General features: G+C 32.5%; 1 protein-coding gene across 8 annotated transcripts in view; it reads left to right on the plus strand.

Moving 5' to 3' along the window:
- The window catches only part of LOC140062911 (protein 4.1-like), a 48,308-nt gene that overhangs the window by 14,006 nt on the left and 13,572 nt on the right, over positions 1-20,730 (plus strand). For 7 of the 8 annotated variants that reach the window (XM_072109312.1, XM_072109304.1, XM_072109310.1 and 4 more), the window contains exons 5-9: positions 2,946-2,988; positions 16,811-16,886; positions 18,435-18,900; positions 19,613-19,710; positions 19,885-20,057. In XM_072109312.1, the coding sequence (XP_071965413.1) occupies positions 2,946-2,988; positions 16,811-16,886; positions 18,435-18,900; positions 19,613-19,710; positions 19,885-20,057 (856 nt within the window). The remainder of the gene's footprint in view (positions 1-2,945; positions 2,989-16,810; positions 16,887-18,434; positions 18,901-19,612; positions 19,711-19,884; positions 20,058-20,730) is intronic. The other variant, XM_072109307.1, reaches the window with a different exon arrangement.

A 20,730-nucleotide genomic window follows, 5' to 3' on the forward strand; every position in this document is an offset into this window, starting at 1 on the left:
ATGTTCTCTGCAATCACTTATTATGCATATGTTAATGTGCATAATAACATAGTAAGGACACTAAACTATGTGTCAAAATTGATTTGAAAAGTATGTGAGTTACCCAGTATTTCTCATATCAAAATATATCTACTGTTTAAGTGGGCCTGATGAGAAAGCGTAACAATAAGACACCTTAACAGTTAGTGTTCACACTGTGTATAAGTATAACAACACCAACAATACACTGAAAGGAAGAGGTATGTCAACTTCAAATTGTAATTTCATGGAAACAAAGAAAAAAACCCCTCCAATTTTTTTATATGTTGTAGTTGACACGTAGGGCTACATTTTTCGTGATAGTCACCAACAAATCGGGCGTGTTCCACAGGGTCAATTTCAAGGTCAAAATATATGTCAAAGTTTTATTCAACTTAAAATTAACATAAAACACACACAATTAGAATATTTAGATTCCTTATGGTCTCCCCTTTACAAAAATACCTTTGCTTTTAAAATCGAACCTATAGTTCCCGAGATACAGCTCTTTGAAACGTGGTGGCCGCGCCCTTTTTTGCGTAAAAACCGAAAATTGAAATTGCGATATCTCGAAAACCGTTGGTACGATAAAGTTAAAATTTGAAATTTTGGCTTTAATTGCTATGAATCACACATATACCAAATTTCATCAAAATTGGAAGAGGTAGGGTTTAAAATTCCATTTTTTTTGGGTGAACTGAGATGGAATGACCCTATATTTAGAATGAATTGTTTACGATCTTTTTTTCTTGGCATCGTTCTGGATGGACTGGACGTTCGCTATATTAGTTGGCCTGTTCGTTGAGGTTCACCTGTGTTGGATCGCGTGTCTCTACGTTTACATCGTGGGAAATTTATATTTATATTCGCCGTTGAGTAGGTAAACATGCACGAAGGAAACGATTACGATTAAAAAATATTATATATTTACAACTTGGTCCTCCGCCAGTTAAATTTAACACATTAATTTCACACCTTCTTACTTCACTAAGAACATCGTAGGGTTGTTTATTTAGGTTACGAACTCCTTACGAAGTTCAGAACGTAGCTCATTGAAAGTTGTTTATTGAGGTTACGAAGCCAAACAATGGAACCTACGAAGTCAACAACGTAGCCTACGAAGCTACTTCGTAGGTAAAGTTGCAGTATTTTCTTTCTGTACTGTAGGTCAATAGTTTGAGTGATTCCATGTTCCAAAAGTTAACTTTAACGTTTTTGCATGTGGTAAATTCACTCCTTAGCACAAGAAAAATAAAATCGCAAAAATAAAAGGTCGCGAATAAATAGAAACGAAAATTTGCGCTTTACAGTATACTCTGTCGGCGGTAAAAGGGTATACCTGTACTGATTTGTTTGTCTTACTGCCGGTTGTAAATAATAATTTAATATCACGCTCTCAATGAATTCACTTGCATGTAGCGCGTTTAACACCAGTACACAGTATAACAATGTGCAGTCAGCCGTATATAGGGGCGGGGCCATAGTCGAACATGCATATTGGCGTCTAGACGCAGCCAAATCAGACGGGTTTTGAGACGCGTTTTTGGGTAAACAATAGAAAACGCGTCTGGACGCTGATTTGTGGTCTGAAATAATTTGTAGATCACGCCTTAGTAGCTCAGCAGATCTACTAATGTTCAGTTACATTCACTTATTTCATCCATGTTCAAACTAATCTTGTCCAGTAAATGGGAAGCCAGAAGATTTTTATTTGAAAAAGTTTCTGCTTCAATAACTAAACAACAATTGTTAAAGAAGGAAGTTGTTACAATAAACTTAAATTACCATAATACAATTAAACATTAGGAAAGAATGACCATCGTTTCCTTATGTCTCAACATACTTCATTTTTAATTTGCCATTGTCTTTATCTTCTATTTTAAAATAAAATTTTATCTTCTCTATAAATTTGTCCCAAATTTACATATAGTACTTCAGTACATTGCAATATAATTGGGCAAAACTGGTCACCATTTTATAGGTGGAGTTTTTGGTGTACATTGTATTAACCTTTCAAAAACTGAACTTGATTAAAATGAAATTCTGTTTTCAAAGCCTGGTTTTAAGAGTATTGTTCTGAGGTCAAATTACTTGTGATATTAATAAACAAATTAAATTTGATTAATGAAATACTACCTTTATTTTAATCTTGTTTGAGTGAGAATGTATTTCAATATTAAGACATAATTAAACTACTTCAAGAATATGATATGAACCATCTTGGTCAGTTTATACATCAAGAAGGTAATGATACAAAAAGCAATCTTAAAGACACACTCCTTTAATTAGGGAGTTCTTTGTTCTTGGACTATCAATCTTCACAATTTAACTGTAAATCCTGCCATTGTCTTAGGAACGAAAACATGTTATAGCCACCCATTTTGCATAATTTATTTTATGTCCTTATTAAATATTTAATTAATAGAAATAAATTAGTTAATTAGTGGAACGATGGCACAGTCTGTGCGTTCATCTGTAAAACAGTGAATAAATATTGTTAACCGAGTGAAATGTGTTAAGCGTATTAATTTTCACGACTAAGAGTTGCTAATAAACATTTATAGGTGTGTTTTTATAATATTCGTCACAAATGTAATTCCTTTCAAATGGTAGAAAAATACATTAAATCTATAAATAACTTTTATTAACTAATTAAAGGTAATATTATAAACACTGTGATTAAGAAAATAACAGTAGTTCTAAGAGATTCAGATTTCGATGTTGTTATAAAATATAATGAATAAATTGGTGGTGCCAACCAAAATTAGTAAAAAAAAAAACAAGATTTTCAAAATTAACTGTTTAGTTGCTTTTTGTGTTGATTAATTTGACGTTAGAATTCTATTCCATCAGAATCATACATCATAATAATGAAATATTTACAAAATTGGTGTTTTTATCTAGTATTTTATTTTGTTTTATTATAGAACTGGATGGATCCAGCAAAAGAGATAAGAAAACAAGTTAAAAGTAAGTAAATATCCTGTTAATATCTGTAGTGCTATTATTTAATTGCTTGTTTCTATTTTGTTTCTGTTGTATTTTTGAGAGAACGGCTTCAGACCGAGTCATTGATTTTCGTTCATAGTTCTGAGAAGACAGCAACTCAACTGGTTCTAACTGCAGTTCATTAGTAACCTTGTTTTGACAACAAGGATGTATTGTTGTATTGTGGTGCCATGTAATTCCACTTTCTCCTTTTCCTTCAATATCTTTAACTTGTTTTTCACCGCGCTTCAAGACTTTTTGCTGTTTGCACTTTTATAATTTCAAAACCATTAACCAATAATGACAGACTTACAATTCAATAGCATTCTGAATTTATGAATTCACATCCAATAACTTTCAAAGTAAATTGGAATCGTTAATTTAAATCTACAAAAGCAGTGAAATGCATTTGATATTCAAAACCCTTTGAGCAATATTGTTATATACAGTACTATACAATAAAATATTTAACAGTACAATACATACATACTACTGTAGGATAGAAAATAAATGAATTTCTCTAAGGACTGTGGATAACATAAGTACTTCATCAGTTAAATCATCTTTGCATTAAGATATTTTGTCTGTTTTGACAAGAAATATCATATCAGGATTAATGAATAATTGTTTGTAATGTTCACAGTTAAGGAGATTTGATTCTGTTGACCAAGGTACTGTTCATATTATCATTATTTATTCAATCATTCATATCTGACTCATCTTAGAATTTTCAGTTGACCTAGCAAGGTGAATTTAACATTAAGTAGAAACTTGCATTTAATGTATTAAAATAAATTAGATTTTAATATTTAAATTCTTAGAAATGATGGCAAAATCTCTTCAAAGAACTGAATTTGAGGTATAATCCACCCAATTCTCAGTGCTGTATCATCAAATACATTATTATGGCAATATTTTCCCAGTATCAGGATGATTCAATAACATAGTATATCATGTGTATCACATGTGGTGTCTGTATCATGTAATGATGGCGTTTATTGGTTATCTTTAAGATACTGGGTGATACATGTAAACTATTACACTGGAGAAATCTAGGATATGTTTTTTTTGGACCATATTTATTGAGGGTGGTCCATCCAATACAGCAATTGCTGATCATTAGAGATCCTCAGCGGTTCACAAGAAAAACATATACACAAGATGCTCTACATAAACAAAGTCTTATTACAAGTCTTTGGGAGTGGAGTTGTAATTTTGTCCTTAGAAAAAATCCTGACATGTGACGGGACTTGAACCCAGGACCATTGGAGTGGTAGCCAAGCATCATAACCACCAAGCCACAACTACACTACCGAGAATCAGATTCTCATCAGTGTATGGCAAATAGAAAAAGGGAATGGAAATTTATTTAGTATACAGTTAACTAGAGAATCTAAAATGTCAGTGATAATAATGAAATAAGATTTCAATGGAGTTTTGTGGGAATACTTAAAGCAGGTTGGTTGAAATCAGTTGCTTTGCCAAAGAGATGTATAGATGTTGATGACACATTGAGGAATTACAAACCATTTATGTAATGTAAATGTTTGTGTAAAATTTGCATTTGCAGTGTTTGAGCAAGTCTAACCTTTTCAATTGTGTAAAAGCGTTGTAGGAAATTACTGAACAAATACCTATAGTCCTATTCTACAGTATTATGAAGCTAATGGAAAAAACTCATGTACAGGTAGTTAGCTAAAGCTACTGCTATCTTTAGACACATTTTTTTCCTTTTTTATCCAACAAAATATATTTGAAACCATGTAACACAACAAGCAAATTGTTTCTTCATTTAAACTTGTTCACTGTAATAAGCTACAGAATATTATACATTATTATGAATCTTCTTATTGATTTTATATTTAATTAACAGCAATAGAATTAATGTGTTTAATGGTGCTTACAACGCACCATTGTTGTTATTATTGTAAAGATACATTTTATCTGCGTTTTAAAGTTAAACTCAGTTTGTTTTCTAAATGTGAAACACCATAATTTATTTGGTATCATTGTGAAACCACTTAAAATATTTTAACAATAGCTGCTGAGTGTTTATTTAAGTACTGTCCCCATCTGCCCCCAAGCCATCCCAGATTGTGCACTGATAACTGAAAGAAAACTAACATCTTTAAAATGTACAGTACAAATATTGATATTACACTTTTAGTACTTTTGAATTCACAGTTGTTTTCTTAACTATACTAAAAAGGATGAAAAATAAATAAATGTCTTACTCATACCATCTATTTATGAAATCATTGCATTCAACTACAGTAACTAAGCCATTAGTCTTGTTTAGTTATCGGTACATGTTTATTTATCGTTATACTTTAGTATATACAATGTTTACATTTACACATGAACTTTCCAACTTTTCCTCAATGGCACTGTGAACCAATTATAGCTTGTTTAGAAATTATAAAGCTCTGTCTACACTATCAATTTAGTTTGACAAAGTTTGATGTGCTCAAATATGGTTGTGATATGCCCAAAAATATGGTAGTGATATGACATCATCATGTCCCTACGCTCGCGCTAACCGCTCGCCAATTCGCCAATGGCGACTGGAGTCTCCATTTGGCGAAAATAATTATTGCCTCGTTCGCCAAATTGGCGAAAATACATTTCCAAGCCTAGGCCTAGCCTGGTCGGCGTGACTTCTTATGGGAGCGAGAATTCGCCACACTTCGGTACTTTCTGACTCGGATACACTTTTTACCAAAACAGCATTTTATGTGACGACGTCACGATCGCCGTGTTAATTTTTTTAGTTCTGTTTAAACATGCGCAGAGCGTGCCTCGATGACGTTTTAATGACACACAGTTAATGTGATTGGTTCGTGGCCGACCGTCGACGACGTGATGATGAGCGAATAAAAGGGGAAGTCCCTATTCTTCGACGTAGAAAATGAACTTCGAGAAGAAAATGTAAACAGAAACATGTGGACGAATACTTCCGTAAACGAGGCTGTTCTGTTATTTAAAAAGGGGAATTTTAAATTTAACAAAGTAATTACCTCAATAGTATAATGTTAACATGTTTAATTTTATTTCCCTTTCGATTATTCTAACCGAAAGTTGCGCTTTAGATTGAATAGCTAAAAAACAACGTATACTGCAACGGCAACCATGGCCAAAGCGCGTTTCGGCCGCCTACATAGAATGGGTTACGACCGCTGCATAGCAAATTCAAAGCTTCTTAAATTTCTGCGGTACATTTCTTGTTTTATATAATATCATTGATAAATATTCCAATTATTAAATAATTTAATAAATCGGTAAAATTGACGTTTCGAAGCAAATATTCCATGATGAGAGGTGACATTTTTCGACATGCCTCGTGTGCGGCGAAGACTAGTTCAGAAAAAGGAACAGTCCACTGCGGGGGTATCATTAATTAACGCGCATGCATACCATGCACATTGCCTGGGCGACGGTAATTTAGTAATAAGCGGAGAACTGAATCCCCCGTAAGGAAAATGGTAAACACTGATATTTATGGTAGGGATTATTTTTTTCAGGGGTTGGTCTTGTTGGCCGCTTCGCACGAGGTCCACGCAAAGTCAAATAAAACGATGTGTTTTATCAAACAGAAATATAGATTAGCTTCAATTCAATACTAAATTAGCCAGATTTTGATAATGAGAAAGACTCAAAAATTCAATTTTTATCGTTAAAACTGACATTTGAGGCGGATGTACATAATAATAATAACCGATTTACATATCAAAATAAAGAGTATTTAAAGCCTGATAACATGCAACAAAAATTACTCCACCACCTATTATGGACCTCGTGCGATCGGGTGCGAAAATGGGTAGGTGTTTTCCAAAGTTATTTTTAGCGCGCGGATTTCGGCTCGCCGGCTTTTGTACCTCATTTTTAACTCACGTTTTCTATTAAAATATTTAATAAACATAGATTATAAATATATAAAAATAATCCCTTAAACAAGATCTTTCCAGGCATATAATTTTTATTCTCATGGGTACATAAGAAATAGTATATTTTTAACTTCAAAGACACGTCACTTTTGAAATTTCACGAACGTGTTAAAATCGCGGTAACGAAAATCAGCTTCATTGGGCTAAATAATAATAATATAAATGTAAAAGAAGTAAAATAACAAACAAATACATGCATTATTTATTTAATAATCATTTTTGCGAATTTTTATGGTTTTTTAAATTTGGCTAAAGGATTTTCAATTTGGCTAATGTTTTTCAAAACCTTTCGCCATTTTGCCGAACGAAATTTTGACCTTAGCGCGAGCGTAGTGTCCATATATGGGCACATCACATTTTTTTGTCGCACAAGTTTGATCATGTAGACAAGGCTTAACAGTTTAGTGTTGACATTTCTTCCACCCAATTTAATCATACAGTATTTTTTAAATACAGTAGGCATCATCAATAAAACAATAGCTTTTTTTCTAAGTATTATTAAAATTTTTCTTAAAAGTAGAACCCACAACACAAAATGTTATTGTTAAAGAATTTTTATTGACGTAATACATAGTCCGAAGGCGTTTTATTTCACCACTAAACACAACATCCAGCAAAAATATGGATATTAAAAACAATACAGACATACCCAAGTCAACAGTTAATGTCTGTCAACATTTTATTGGATGGTGTGTTTGTGTGTGACCTTTATCATACTGTTGGTTTCTGAGGGGAATACATTGTAATCCCTTTAACACTTTAAAAGTGTGAACTTGAATTTGTGAAAAAAGTTATGTTGTCATTTTCCCATTATATTGATACACTATCAGTATTGTTAGTGTCGAAGTGGTGTTATGACATTACTAGTGACATGTCAGTGCTGGTGACATGTCAGTATTGTTAGTGTCGAAGTGGTGTTATGACATTACTAGTGACATGTCAGTGCTGGTGACATGTCAGTATTGTTAGTGTCGAAGTGGTGTTATGACATTACTAGTGACGTGTCAGTGCTGGTGACATGTCAAATGCTAATGACATGTCAGTGCCTGTGACGAACTTGTGACATGTCAATGAGGTTTGTGACATGTCTATAGTGCTTGCGACATGTCATGATTTAATATTTTGGTCAGTCGACATCAGTGTTTTTTTTCTTCAAACATAAATTAAACTTATTTATTCAAGTTTTGTTGTCAGATTTGAGTACTAATCTGGAGTGATGAAGGCATAGCATCACAACCTAATAGGTTGAATCAAATTTAGTTTACTATACATGCTATACCGTAGCATTTTGAACATCAATATACATTATTGTGTTTTGTGTCCTATTTAGGTGTTTAAATTGTCATATTTCAAAGGAAATTGATTAATGAATGTGACACAAATGAAATAACGATTCTGTGAATATGCTCTAGAATAGACTGGTAGTTAACAGCTTCTAAAACAAGATCATTTATACTTGCAGCATAGTGCCCAATATGTTTTTTTAACTTTGTTTGTGATAACTGTACATGGCATGTTCCAGTGGACCATAGAAATGATTAAAATTCTATTTTAGAAGGGAATTTGTTATCGATTCTTTAGTTTTTGATTTGAAATTTGAAAGCTGGCCAACCATATAACTTCCTAGGCTACCTATCTGACCAAAAAAAAAAAGAATAAATAAAAAGATATACATCCAACATGTAAAATAGTCTTTTGTGGAATTTATCATGGGCTGTATTTGTGAGGCTATGAATCCAATCAAAACATCTGTATTGTGAGTCTATCTTTAACATCCATTAGGGATAGCCAAATTGAATATGCATGTCATATCTTTTAATTGTTATCCCTGGTGCAAAGCAAAACAGACTTTAAGTGGATATTAGTTTCCCATGCGATATTCATTTCTGTATCTTGCTTGCAATATATCATTGCTGGTCAATTTTATAATTTAATGAAATAAAAATATCTATCGAGGAATTCTAGCATCAAACTTGATTGTATCCGTGAGGCTGAAATGTATCATGATTTAGCGTAGACAGTATAATATTTAGATTATAATTATTGTTTTAAATCTAGTTACAGTACAAATCTAGCATTATGAAAAAGAAAATATCGTATACTTTAATAGTAATTGTGCTACTGTATGTAGCTATACATCATTACCATAATAGAGTAATATACCAAATGCACTTTTTTTGTGATTATTTATATTTAGGAGTGAGGTTGATTTGAATTTACAGTACCGTATGTTGATAAGAGTACTTATATTACTAATATACTTTAAGTGTATAGGTTTTAGGTGTAGGAGGTACAGCATTTATGTGTCATGTGGTGCATATTCCACCCAGCCTAATTTAAATACAAGAAAGTACGTCTATATTTTCCCACCGACCCTAAACTTTGTTTACACCCATCCCTAGCCATCTCTATTTAATGTACATTCATGGAATAAACTGTAGCAACATGTACTTTCATCAGTTTCCACATTTAAACTTTCAAAACAAAAACTATTAAAAACACTAACTGTATGACATGCCTAGAAGAAGAATCTGTAATATGTAAAAGCACATGCTGCCAGTAGAACAACAGTGTTGAAACATTACTGTTTATATAGCAATGCATTTAACCTTTGCACAGTATAAACCATACTACATCAGTCTCCAATAAGTCTGTAAATCAACACTACCATTTAAAAAGTGTCTTGTTGAAATCAAACACAGACTTGTGGTCCTAGCAGATTACTTTGTTGAAAGCCTTTTGTATTACAAAAAAATAAATAAAAAAGTAAAGATGAATTTTAATTCATTGACTAAAAAAACATGCGCTCTTTGTGAGAGTCCAGCACCTTAGAATCTACTAGGTGCAAACCTCTATCTGATCGTTCATATGGTTCTACTGTAATTTGTGGTTCTATTGCATGTCCAGCTATCTCCAAGGGCAGGATATATTTTGGAGTGTATGCAACACAAGACTACAACACCAACCTGGTAGTGGCCTTTTGAATGGCCTAAAGTAGCATCCGAGTGAATAGATGTTTTTACTTTAAAGAATGTTTTGTTTTCGTTAAATGAGGAGAATATTTTCATTTCTTAAAAGCCTATTTTAATAACTAACTTTCTTTATTTTGGAAAAAAAAAAGAGACTTAATAAACAGAGATCTCACATTTGGCATGTAAATTGTGTGTGAACATACATTTAAACATAGCTTTAATATCTCATTTTATCACGCATTGAGTATGTGTGAACACACTTAACCTTTCAACATTTTATCTTCAAAGTATCTCTATTACCTATACCAGAATCATGTTACATTATCATATTAAATTTGATATCATTAAAATATTTTAAGGTGTTGATCAATTATTTTGGTATGTTTACAACATAGCCATGATTGAAATAATTACTTTATAAAATAAAAACAATATTATTGTACTGTATTCGTCTGATGTACAGTAAGTAATGCTATGATAGTTAGCACATTTTGAATAACAAATAGCAAGTTACACAGTCAGTGGATTATTAATACATTTGTTGGTGGTGGTAGTAATATTGATGGTAGCTACAGTTAACAGTAGACACTGAATCACACTGATCAAAATGGTAAACACAACTATCCATTGATGTGTTTGGGATTGTAATTTGTACAGTTTTTACACCTGACTGCTAGGCATCACGCACCTCGTGCATGAAGATGATACAGTATTTTGACTAAAAAATAATAAATACATGCAACCCCTGTCATTTCATAGTAACTAAATCGAATGTAAAAGCAAATTTACAGTATCCGGATGCAACACAGCCTTGTTTTTAGTTTTAGAGGTGCTTTTGTTTTATACATAATTTCTTTTTTTTTGTACTTCATCAATTTTTCCAGCAGATAGATAACTAGTTGTGCTATTAGTGTCGTTAATGTACACCTACCAGCACTCTGCAGCTACAGTAGTACTTGCCAATGTCGTACTTTTTGAATCATATAATACTTAATGTGTTATAATCATGTGAAAACCCTGGTACTTGAATCAAAGCCAGACTTGAATTAGGCCCTTGAGATTGTAAGGCAAACATACAACCACAAGCTACTGTGACAGCTTCATATGAATTCTGTCTAACATTCAACCTCTTTCAAATTTGACTTGATGAACGAAAGAATTTTATAGAGACCTAGTTTATGTACACCTCAATCTATCATTAATGTATTAATAATCACAGAGAGAGGCAAACCGCACAACAGGCTTATAAGGCATTGGATCTGCCTCATGGCTTAAAATAATTATTTCCAAGCCAACATACTGTATATATCTACAGTAGTGCTAATTATGCTTACATAAACAGCAATTTCTCATGCTCGAAATCAATAAAACTTTGTCTAGTCGTTTTATTACATATTGTTTGAATTTTGTATTATGTGTATTGTTAAGCAAGTTAACACAAAATTTCAATGTTAATATATAAAAGTGTATACTATAAGTATAATGCATACATTTTATGTGTTGGTCGTAAACAAATTCACACACATAATAATACAGAATTGTTTCAATATGTAATGTAGTTAAATGAAATCCCCTATCACATTACCTTGTACATTATGTGTGTAGACACCAGGAGCTATAAATGGACGGTAATCACACCTATTTACTGCCAAAAACATATAAAACAACAAACACCACACACAAAATATTGGCAGGAAACACAAAAGGGAACTAAATCGTTATCAAAGTTAAGTATCAGTATGTTCTACTTGTATTATATAAACAATATTATAGTTTTAAAATTTAGCCAGCTAAAACCAAACTCTACTTTAATCTGATTTAGGGCCTGTTTCTATAGAGCAGAGAATACAGTTTTGAATATCGTTCCTTTCAAGAACAGCTTTTTCTTGCCAGCAGAAATGGGTCCCCACAAAAAAACCACAAAAAAGAACCTATCTTAAAAATGTTTTCAAAAACTCCAATTGATTGCGGTCTCGATCGCAAAGAACCGTTCTGAAACCGGTTTCCGTGGAACAATTTTTAGCTGCAACACAATCACAGTCTCAATTTTACCCCAAAAACTTGACTCTGCAGTCTGCCGCACTACTGGGATGATTGCGGTCAACTCGCAGTCAAACCCACGCGATTAGGCCTAGGCTGTCATTTTTATTTCTCTAGATAGTGAGTATTTTATTTAACTTAAAAATGTTGAACCATTACAAGGTTCGTAAAAAATATGTGAAGGGAAGAAGATGAGGGGACTTGTCGGGAGTCTGAAGAAAGACTCGCGTAGGCCTAGGCCTACTGTACACGTTTTGAAGAATATTGTAAAGCGTTTGAAAGCTAGACAAGTTCAACTTGACAATATCAGAGGGTGCGACGTACCTATACTTTAGCCAAGGACCACAATAACGTTTCAGGTAATAATTCCCCCTTATATGATATGATGAAATGGATGCTATTTCTTGGGGATTGCGCTATGCGAAAAAAGGTAAACCTCTATCCAATCGCACTTCCGCCTAACGAACTGCATTGTGGTGTATATCATGACGTCATTCATAACGAACGCACATGGACGGAACCGGTTTTATTGAAGTAAAAATTGAGCTGCAACGCGATCTTTATTTATAAACAACAGCCGAAACCGGTTTTGAACACCAAATCCTAAAATAATTATATTTTTTATAAATATATAGGGCACATTCAAGTTGTTTATAAATAATGAAAGAGAATTCATTTTTAATCATTTTTTATATTTTTATTGCAAACGCCAAATGTCACCTAGTTATTATTCATGTTATTTGAATAATATGAAAACAAGATGATTTTGAATTTAGAGTTTCATGAATCAATAATTGTTAAACTAAGCTAATGAATGTACTGTGTGATCTTGAATTCAAAGCTCACATAGTTAATGTAATAATCAATAAAGGTAGGCTTACACACTACAGTAAGTCATAATGTTTATTCCCCAAATTTATTATAAAGTTGATAAACTATGAAACATTCTCCAATGATTGATTAATTGTACGTATTCATATCTACAGCTCATTGGCTTCAATAGTAAGTGGGTGTCTCGGTTAATTCTGAGGAGCTAAACATTTGCCAAGTACATTGGTTGCTTGTTATGTTTTTTTGGTTGCATGCTATTAACATCTACAATTTTCAAGTTATCATCCTTGTTATACCAACAGATTATATGAAAATGAATGTATTGATGGTGTCACAAAAGCTAATTAAAATCTTGATTTATATATTATATCTTCAATTATGGGCCCAAATAATTATAGCACATCCTCTCTGCATCTTCCCAAGTATTTCATTGATCATTTAATTTATTTGAATTATGATAGATTGTATTTATCACTTGTACTATGTCACCTCAAACTCAGTTTTTTTGATATTCGAGTGTACTACTATAATAAACAGACCAATATAAAGTGCAGTTCCTTCATAGTGTAGAATTCCTATATTGGTAGGCACCTATACAGTATTGTGCACTGACATTGTAAACGGTTACTTTACCATCATGCACATTGTGACTGTTAGACCCCATTTACACTTCAGCTTTTAGCGAGCCCGAGGCCGGCTCCGAGCCAAAAGTGCACAAGTGTGAGAACAACCGAGCCGGCCTCGAGCCGGCTCAATTTGTAGCCTAGTCTAGAGTAGACTTCGGGCCGGCAATTGCGGGCTTCGGGCCGGCACTTCGTATAGTGTAAACACTCGCGGTCATAAAATGAACGTTCTGGGTCAACCATAGTTTAAAGTTTACGAAACTTTTTGCTGATGAACGGGAATTCTTCATTGAAATTAAATTGGCATTGTTTGTCATCGATCGAAGATGTCTTCCATTTCGTGAAAAAGGCGTAAACTATTGATTTACTATTATTCTTCAGAAAACGAGACGCAAACATTAGTAGTAAAGCAATAAAACAATTGTTTTGATCCATATTAAATTTCGATAGGCCTAGGCCTAGTGTAGATCGACAACGTTTAATAATATTAACTTTTTAAGACGGTTGGTGGGCGCACATGAGCGTATATGACGTGAATGTAGCGAAATCGTATCATCGAGCACTCTTCCGCGAGAGCAAGTGTAAACGCAATAGTAGGGGCCCGAGGCTGGCTTTTTGGGTAAGTGTAAACACATTGCGGGCTAAAAAGAAAGCCGGTGTCGTTCCGACTTGGGGTCGGCTAAGAAATCGTCGATGAAGTGTAAATGGGGTGTTATTCTCGCACATCATCCCCTTTGAATTAAACAGGAAATATATTTTAAAATGGAGATCATTTAGTGTCTCAGAACTGCTTAAACACCAAACTCCCTTGATGTACATAAGAAATGTGCATTCTCAAGATTGTTGTGTTAAGCATTTAAATTGGCATTTTTATGGATCGTGTATTACCAAAGTGTCTATGCCTTGAGAAAATCGTTAATGAGGTATTCACTTTTGAATAATGTTCAATGTTTATTATATTACAGAAGAACATTAATAGGGATTTCAGTCTTTTTAACATTAGCAAATGCTTTAAACTATTTATTAAAGAAAAATATAAATTGCTACTGTATGTGTATAATATTAATAAAGCAATATTATTACCTTTGTAGAAATAGTTGACTGATATGATTATAAACATTTCTATAATTTTTAAGAAAAAAGAAATTAAATCTGAGATTACTATAGACGTTTCTATAGTAATTCCAGCCAAATTATCTAAGCAAGTTAGGTTCAGCACAATTAGTGATAGAGATATCTGCAAGCATCTGATTGGTTGAAACCTTGAATAGATTTTCCAGATTGTAATTTATGCATATTATTAAGTCAGTACTGTACTAAGAAAATCAAATTTAAACACAAGTTCAGTAGTGTATGGTGTTGAGTGGTTTGTATGACTGACAGTGGTATTCTGAATGAGCTATTTATATACAGATTTACATTTCATTCAGATCAGTCCAAATTGCCATACTCTGATCAGGCTTAAATCAATCAAAATCTATAACATTGCTTTTATGTTGTGCTCATTTCATAACATTCGTCTTCATTTTTTTAAACACATCATTTTTCTAATCATTGAGTTTTTGCTATAATATATTAAATCCTATTACTGTATAATATTTTATTAAAATTAAATCTACTGAATACCTTTGTGAGTCTGCCACAGCCAAAAGTATGTCTCATATTGGGATAATAAAATCTTTTTTTTTTCAATTTTATTGAAAATATATATTATATAGAATTGTTTAATATCCATTAATGTAAGAAAAGTACTGTGTATAATTTATTTACAAAAAAATTGTTTTTGTATACCAATTTCAATTTGTTCTCCCAAGTAATTTTGGTATAATGTTAGGAGCTGTCTTATGTCTTATTTCCTCACTATTTTTATGCAAAATCGTAAAATTTTATATCATCAAATTGAACATTCACTGTCTCTTTAGGCTCCTGGGAGCTGTTATGAATGCAAGTATGATATCATTTTGTAAAGGGATAGCCTTAGGCATAACTGTTGTTATTAGAGAAATGGGGTCTTAAGGAAGATTCTGCTTTGAAGCCTGTAGAATTGTCAATATGTATTGATCTAAGATTGCCAGTTATGAGCCTACTGTACAATCAATTGATTAGATTCCAGCAATGAAACTGTGAAATGTTGACTTACATAGTGAAATTCAAATTTTACGAACATAAAATTATCTGCCGAATATCAATATTTTCTTTGACAGTCCAGAATTAAAACAACAAATTATAGATAGTTGGAATTCAGTACCATTTGAACTAATTTATAAATCTATATATTTTGGAAGAGGAATAATAGTATTATTTTTAATCTGTATACTGTACCAATACATCGGTACTGTAGTAGCACTATATACATGAGATCTTACTGAGTAATTAGTTGGGTAAAAATATCAAGATTTAAAAAAAATATTTAAAAAAAAGGTATTTGCATCACATTTTGACCTAAAGCTTAATTTATGCCATTTTTAGACAGAAATTATGAAAATAGATTGGTTGTTTCCTGAGGTACAGTATCTTTCCTGATGGATATTTTCCTTCAAATTATAATACTATAATTATCTAATTAGCATCAATTTATATTTCAATTGGTTCATACTTTAATTTGAGAGCAGCAATTATTGTTTTAAAGTACTACTACTAGATGATGATGATAATAATAAGTGGGTAAATATAATGAGCATCTTTTTAAGGAGCTGCTGCCTCAGATCTTTTGAATTCTTCCCACAGTGTTGACCTGTATGTAAACTATATGTTTACAGTTTATGTCTCGTAAATGTAAGATTTATCTAAGCATGTGTCTTCAACTGACCTATCTTACAAACAAATAAGATGAATATAGTTCTGTGTAATTGCTCTTCAGGTCAATTCACCAGGAAGTTGTTGATTTTCTTTCTTTACATAAACATTGTCCCTAAACATTTCAATAATGCTTTCGTTTTAGGCTGGAATGCTTGTTGGTACACAACATCCAATTTCAATTGAACCATGAAACCTGCACCTACAGTACTGTACCCCAAACCCCTTACGACCTGAAAGTGTCATTGTATGAAATGGCCAGTAAATTTGTCCAATTTGGGAAAAATGTTGGCGTTGCCCAGCATAAATGTCTTCCCCATGATGTAGCACGGGATTGAGCTCAAAAAGTTCAATATATAATTATATACTTTGTTATTTTGAAATTTATTGTATTTTTAGAAATTATCAAATTGTACTATTTATTTATTTCATTTCCAAACCAAGTGAACTCATGGTTCACCACTTACAGGAGGGAACACAGACAAACACAAACACAAACAATAAAAAACATTAAGCTAAACTATTAACAATGTTACGATAGAGATAATTACTAAAAATATCTAAAATTAATTAATGAGAATGTTTTTTTTTTTTGCAGGTGGACCATGGTTATTTGCTTTGAATGTCAAGTTTTACCCTCCAGACCCTATCCAGCTTTCTGAAGACATTACCAGGTAACAAAACCTACCGGGAAAAAAAAATGTTGTCTATACCTGATCGACTAAAAATTTGAGAAAATATAGGTTCAGCTTACTTTGTACATTTAACATTTAAAATAAAAGTTGTACTACATAAATACGTACATGTAAATAAGTTTTAATCAAAATTCAAATAAATTTGTAACAGGACAGAAAATAGTTACTTGCAGGTAATCCCTGATGCATAATTATGCCTTTAATAGACCAAGAAAATATAAGTATACTAGATGATTATAGTAGAATATGGTTTTATTTTGCTATTAAGATTCAATACTGATAAGATACATTTGAGTACCATTTTGATTTTCTTTCGTAAATGAAGATGTAGCAAAAGCATGTTTATTTCTTTTTGATACTGTGAGGATTACTGGTAGTGAATCCTGATTTTGGAATTTGTTTTAATTGAAATGTAAAGATACTAGCAACTTTATTATAGTTTTATAAACATACTTGAGTGTATCTTGCCATTTGATAATCAACCAACAATCAACTAGAAAGTATAGAGTTAGTCAGTGTCATGAAATATTCTCACCATTCAACGCCTAAATACTGATTATTTAATACTATTCCATTGCTTTAAATGTGAATTTGACTAAGAAGAATACACTGTATTCGGCATTCTGGTTTCTGTTTTTTTTTCTGCATATAAAAATCCCATATGTTTTTGACAGTAATTTGTTAATTCCACTGAACATAATGTTCATGTTGTTTATAATTGACCAGAGATGCGCCGAGTATATCAATTAATTAGTCATAACATCCGGAGGACATGCTCTACTTATTTGCACATAAAGCTATTATTTATAAGGATGAAAGGCTCAGTACCACATCTGAATAGAGGATGAAGATTAGTCTTGTCATTTAAGGGATGAGCAAAGTGGAACTACCTCCATCCAACATGTCGATGTTGATATACACCAGTAAAATGGTTGTTTAATACAGATCTTGTGATATAGCAGTAATGGTTGCTTAGCTTACTCGGATCAGGTGCCATTTTCGGCCACCTCGACTTATATGGAATATACCATCATTATTATGATAGGGGTGTGGTTTATTATGTTTTATGTAGAGAAGGATGTCTATTGAATGGGAAGACAATACAATTGTTCTGTTATGTAACCTACAGTACAAACTACAAGGTGCATGCATGTTTCTTTGTATTTAAGCACAATTTCAGAGTAGTACTTGTTTCACATGTAAATTATAACTGTGTGATATCAATTTAAAAAATTAAAAAATCTATATTATTCATACCTTACCGTTGCCTTCACTCGTCTTCAAAAAATCTCCATTCCATTCCGACTTTTAACACTAAAACGTATGGCCTAAGCACCTTTACTTATGCTGCCTCTCGCTTATGAAATGACCTACCCGCCTTTAAATCTGCCTGGAAAACTCATCTTTTTCTTTCAAATTGAGCTCTCTCATACCTTTGATCACTTACTGCTGAAATTGGCGCATTACAAATTCGTATTATTATTATAATTAGTAGCTTTTTAACAATGATAAAATTTGTTTTTTCAGATACCAATTAGTGTTACAAATACGAGAAGACATCCTAAAAGGAAAGTTGCCATGTTCATTTGTCACGCATGCACTTCTAGGTTCCTACATTGTCCAATCGGAATTAGGAGACTACGACCCAGATGAACACGGTTCTGACAGTTCCTATCTTGAAGACTTCCGTTTTACTCCAAACCAAACACACGATCTCGAACAGAAGATTCATGAACTACACAAGACTCACAAGGGTCAGACTCCGGCAGAAGCAGAATTGCATTACCTTGAGAATGCAAAGAAGCTGGCGATGTATGGTGTGGATCTTCATCATGCAAGAGATTCTGAAGGCGTTGATATCATGTTAGGAGTTTGTGCTGGAGGTCTTCTCATCTACCGTGATAGACTCAGAATTAACCGTTTTGCATGGCCTAAAATCCTTAAAATTTCCTATAAACGGAATAATTTCTACATAAAGATTAGGCCCGGCGAGGTTTGTATCAGAACATATTATATTAGTTAACATACTTTTCATTCATTTACTAAGAAGAGGTAAAAATTCAGTAGAAACCCTCCTTTGGGTCATCCCTATTTAGAGGACACCTCAAGGAACATTAAAGGATACTCTCTGAAATTAAGAAGGGAACTGCGACCAATTATTATTGAGGGATACACAGTGATACTGTACTTAATAATGTGCAGACCAGTGATACAGGTGTAATTTTGTGTATATTGTTAATATTTGAAATATGGCCCAAAGGGATATTTTGTTTAGAGGCCATCATAGCCTGATATGTGTAGTAATACCCAATATGTTGTTACTGGTTGTGTAAAAAATGATAATACAAACATTCTTACCTATGTATGAATGTGATACAAGTTACACCTTTTTCTACAGGAATATTTTATTCCATTTAAATTCCATTTTTATTTTTAATTATTAATAAAGTACAGTAACACACTTCTCACCTACTAAACCTAAGGTGTAAAATAAAATTCATCTGTCTAATATTGCAAAGTATTAGTTTACTCATAGGCCTAGCTGTTGTAAACGTTTTTTTTGTGTCCAAGAGATTGGTTGCTGGTTATACAGTAATTAATTTTCCTCACATCAGAAGAAAATAATTATATGAATGCCATTTTTAACCTTCATTAGCATAACGATATTATTTAATCATTATATTATCTTGTTAATATGTTCACAGTTTGAATTGTTTGAAAGTACCATTGGATTTAAATTGGCCAATCATCGTGCTGCTAAGCGTTTGTGGAAAGTATGTGTAGAACACCATACATTTTTTAGGTAGGTTTCAATTTCAAAGCAAAAGGTAATCTCAAGATTTTTAAAAAAAGGTTTTCTGCGTGAAACCGTTGACATTCTCTTGTATAACCCAATAATCCATTGTGACACTAATTCCGGTACAGTTTGCCAGAACCTTTTTTATTTAATGCTTAATAAACGTTTTGTATTTCACAGACTAGTTTCACCTGAAGCCCCACCAAAGAAGACCCTCTTTAACCTAGGCTCTAAATTTCGCTACAGTGGCAAAACACAATTCCAAACTCGACAGGCCAGCAATTCTATTGATAGACAAAATCCGGACTTTGAACGTCTGAACAGTAAGCGACTGACACAAAGCATGGATGGTGGTAGGTTACTAACATTGCACTAGTAGTACTACTAACAACAGTGGCATCAATGAGTTAAATGGTTATTACTATGGTTCTGATTTACCAATAGATAAATAAAACAATAAAATAAAGAACAAAATAAATATCACATGCATTATTTACACATTTAACCATGTGTTATATTTTATAACTTCCTGCATGTTCATTGTCTTGGTGGTTTTCAACATTTTCTCACAGAGATGGCACTACGAATGAATATTTTCACTTAAAAATAACTTTTTGTAATTTTATTTCACAACATTAGAATGGTGATGTATTTACACATTAAATGTCAATTTATTTCCAGATAATACACAATTTTATATATATATATATAATTTGACTTGCTATGTAAGAGGTGAAATCCATAGATCTTTAAGCTATTGAGCTATATGTTTATTTGCATTAAACACTACCTGCTATACATACACTATTAAAATGGACCTGAAATGGAATTTTGATTTTCAAGAAATTCACACATGTTATTTAAATTTATCAAATTAACACAAGCCCATACAAATAAAAACAAAATGTATAGTATTTTGAGAAAAAACGAAATTTTAAGATACCTTGGTAAATTAGCGAAAGTTACTCACGCCATTGCAATATTCTATTTCAACGGCCGTCGGGAGTATCTATATTCACGACGTCA

This window comes from Antedon mediterranea, chromosome 11 (genome assembly GCF_964355755.1).
Source record: "Antedon mediterranea chromosome 11, ecAntMedi1.1, whole genome shotgun sequence".
NCBI classification, from domain to species: domain Eukaryota; kingdom Metazoa; phylum Echinodermata; class Crinoidea; order Comatulida; family Antedonidae; genus Antedon; species Antedon mediterranea.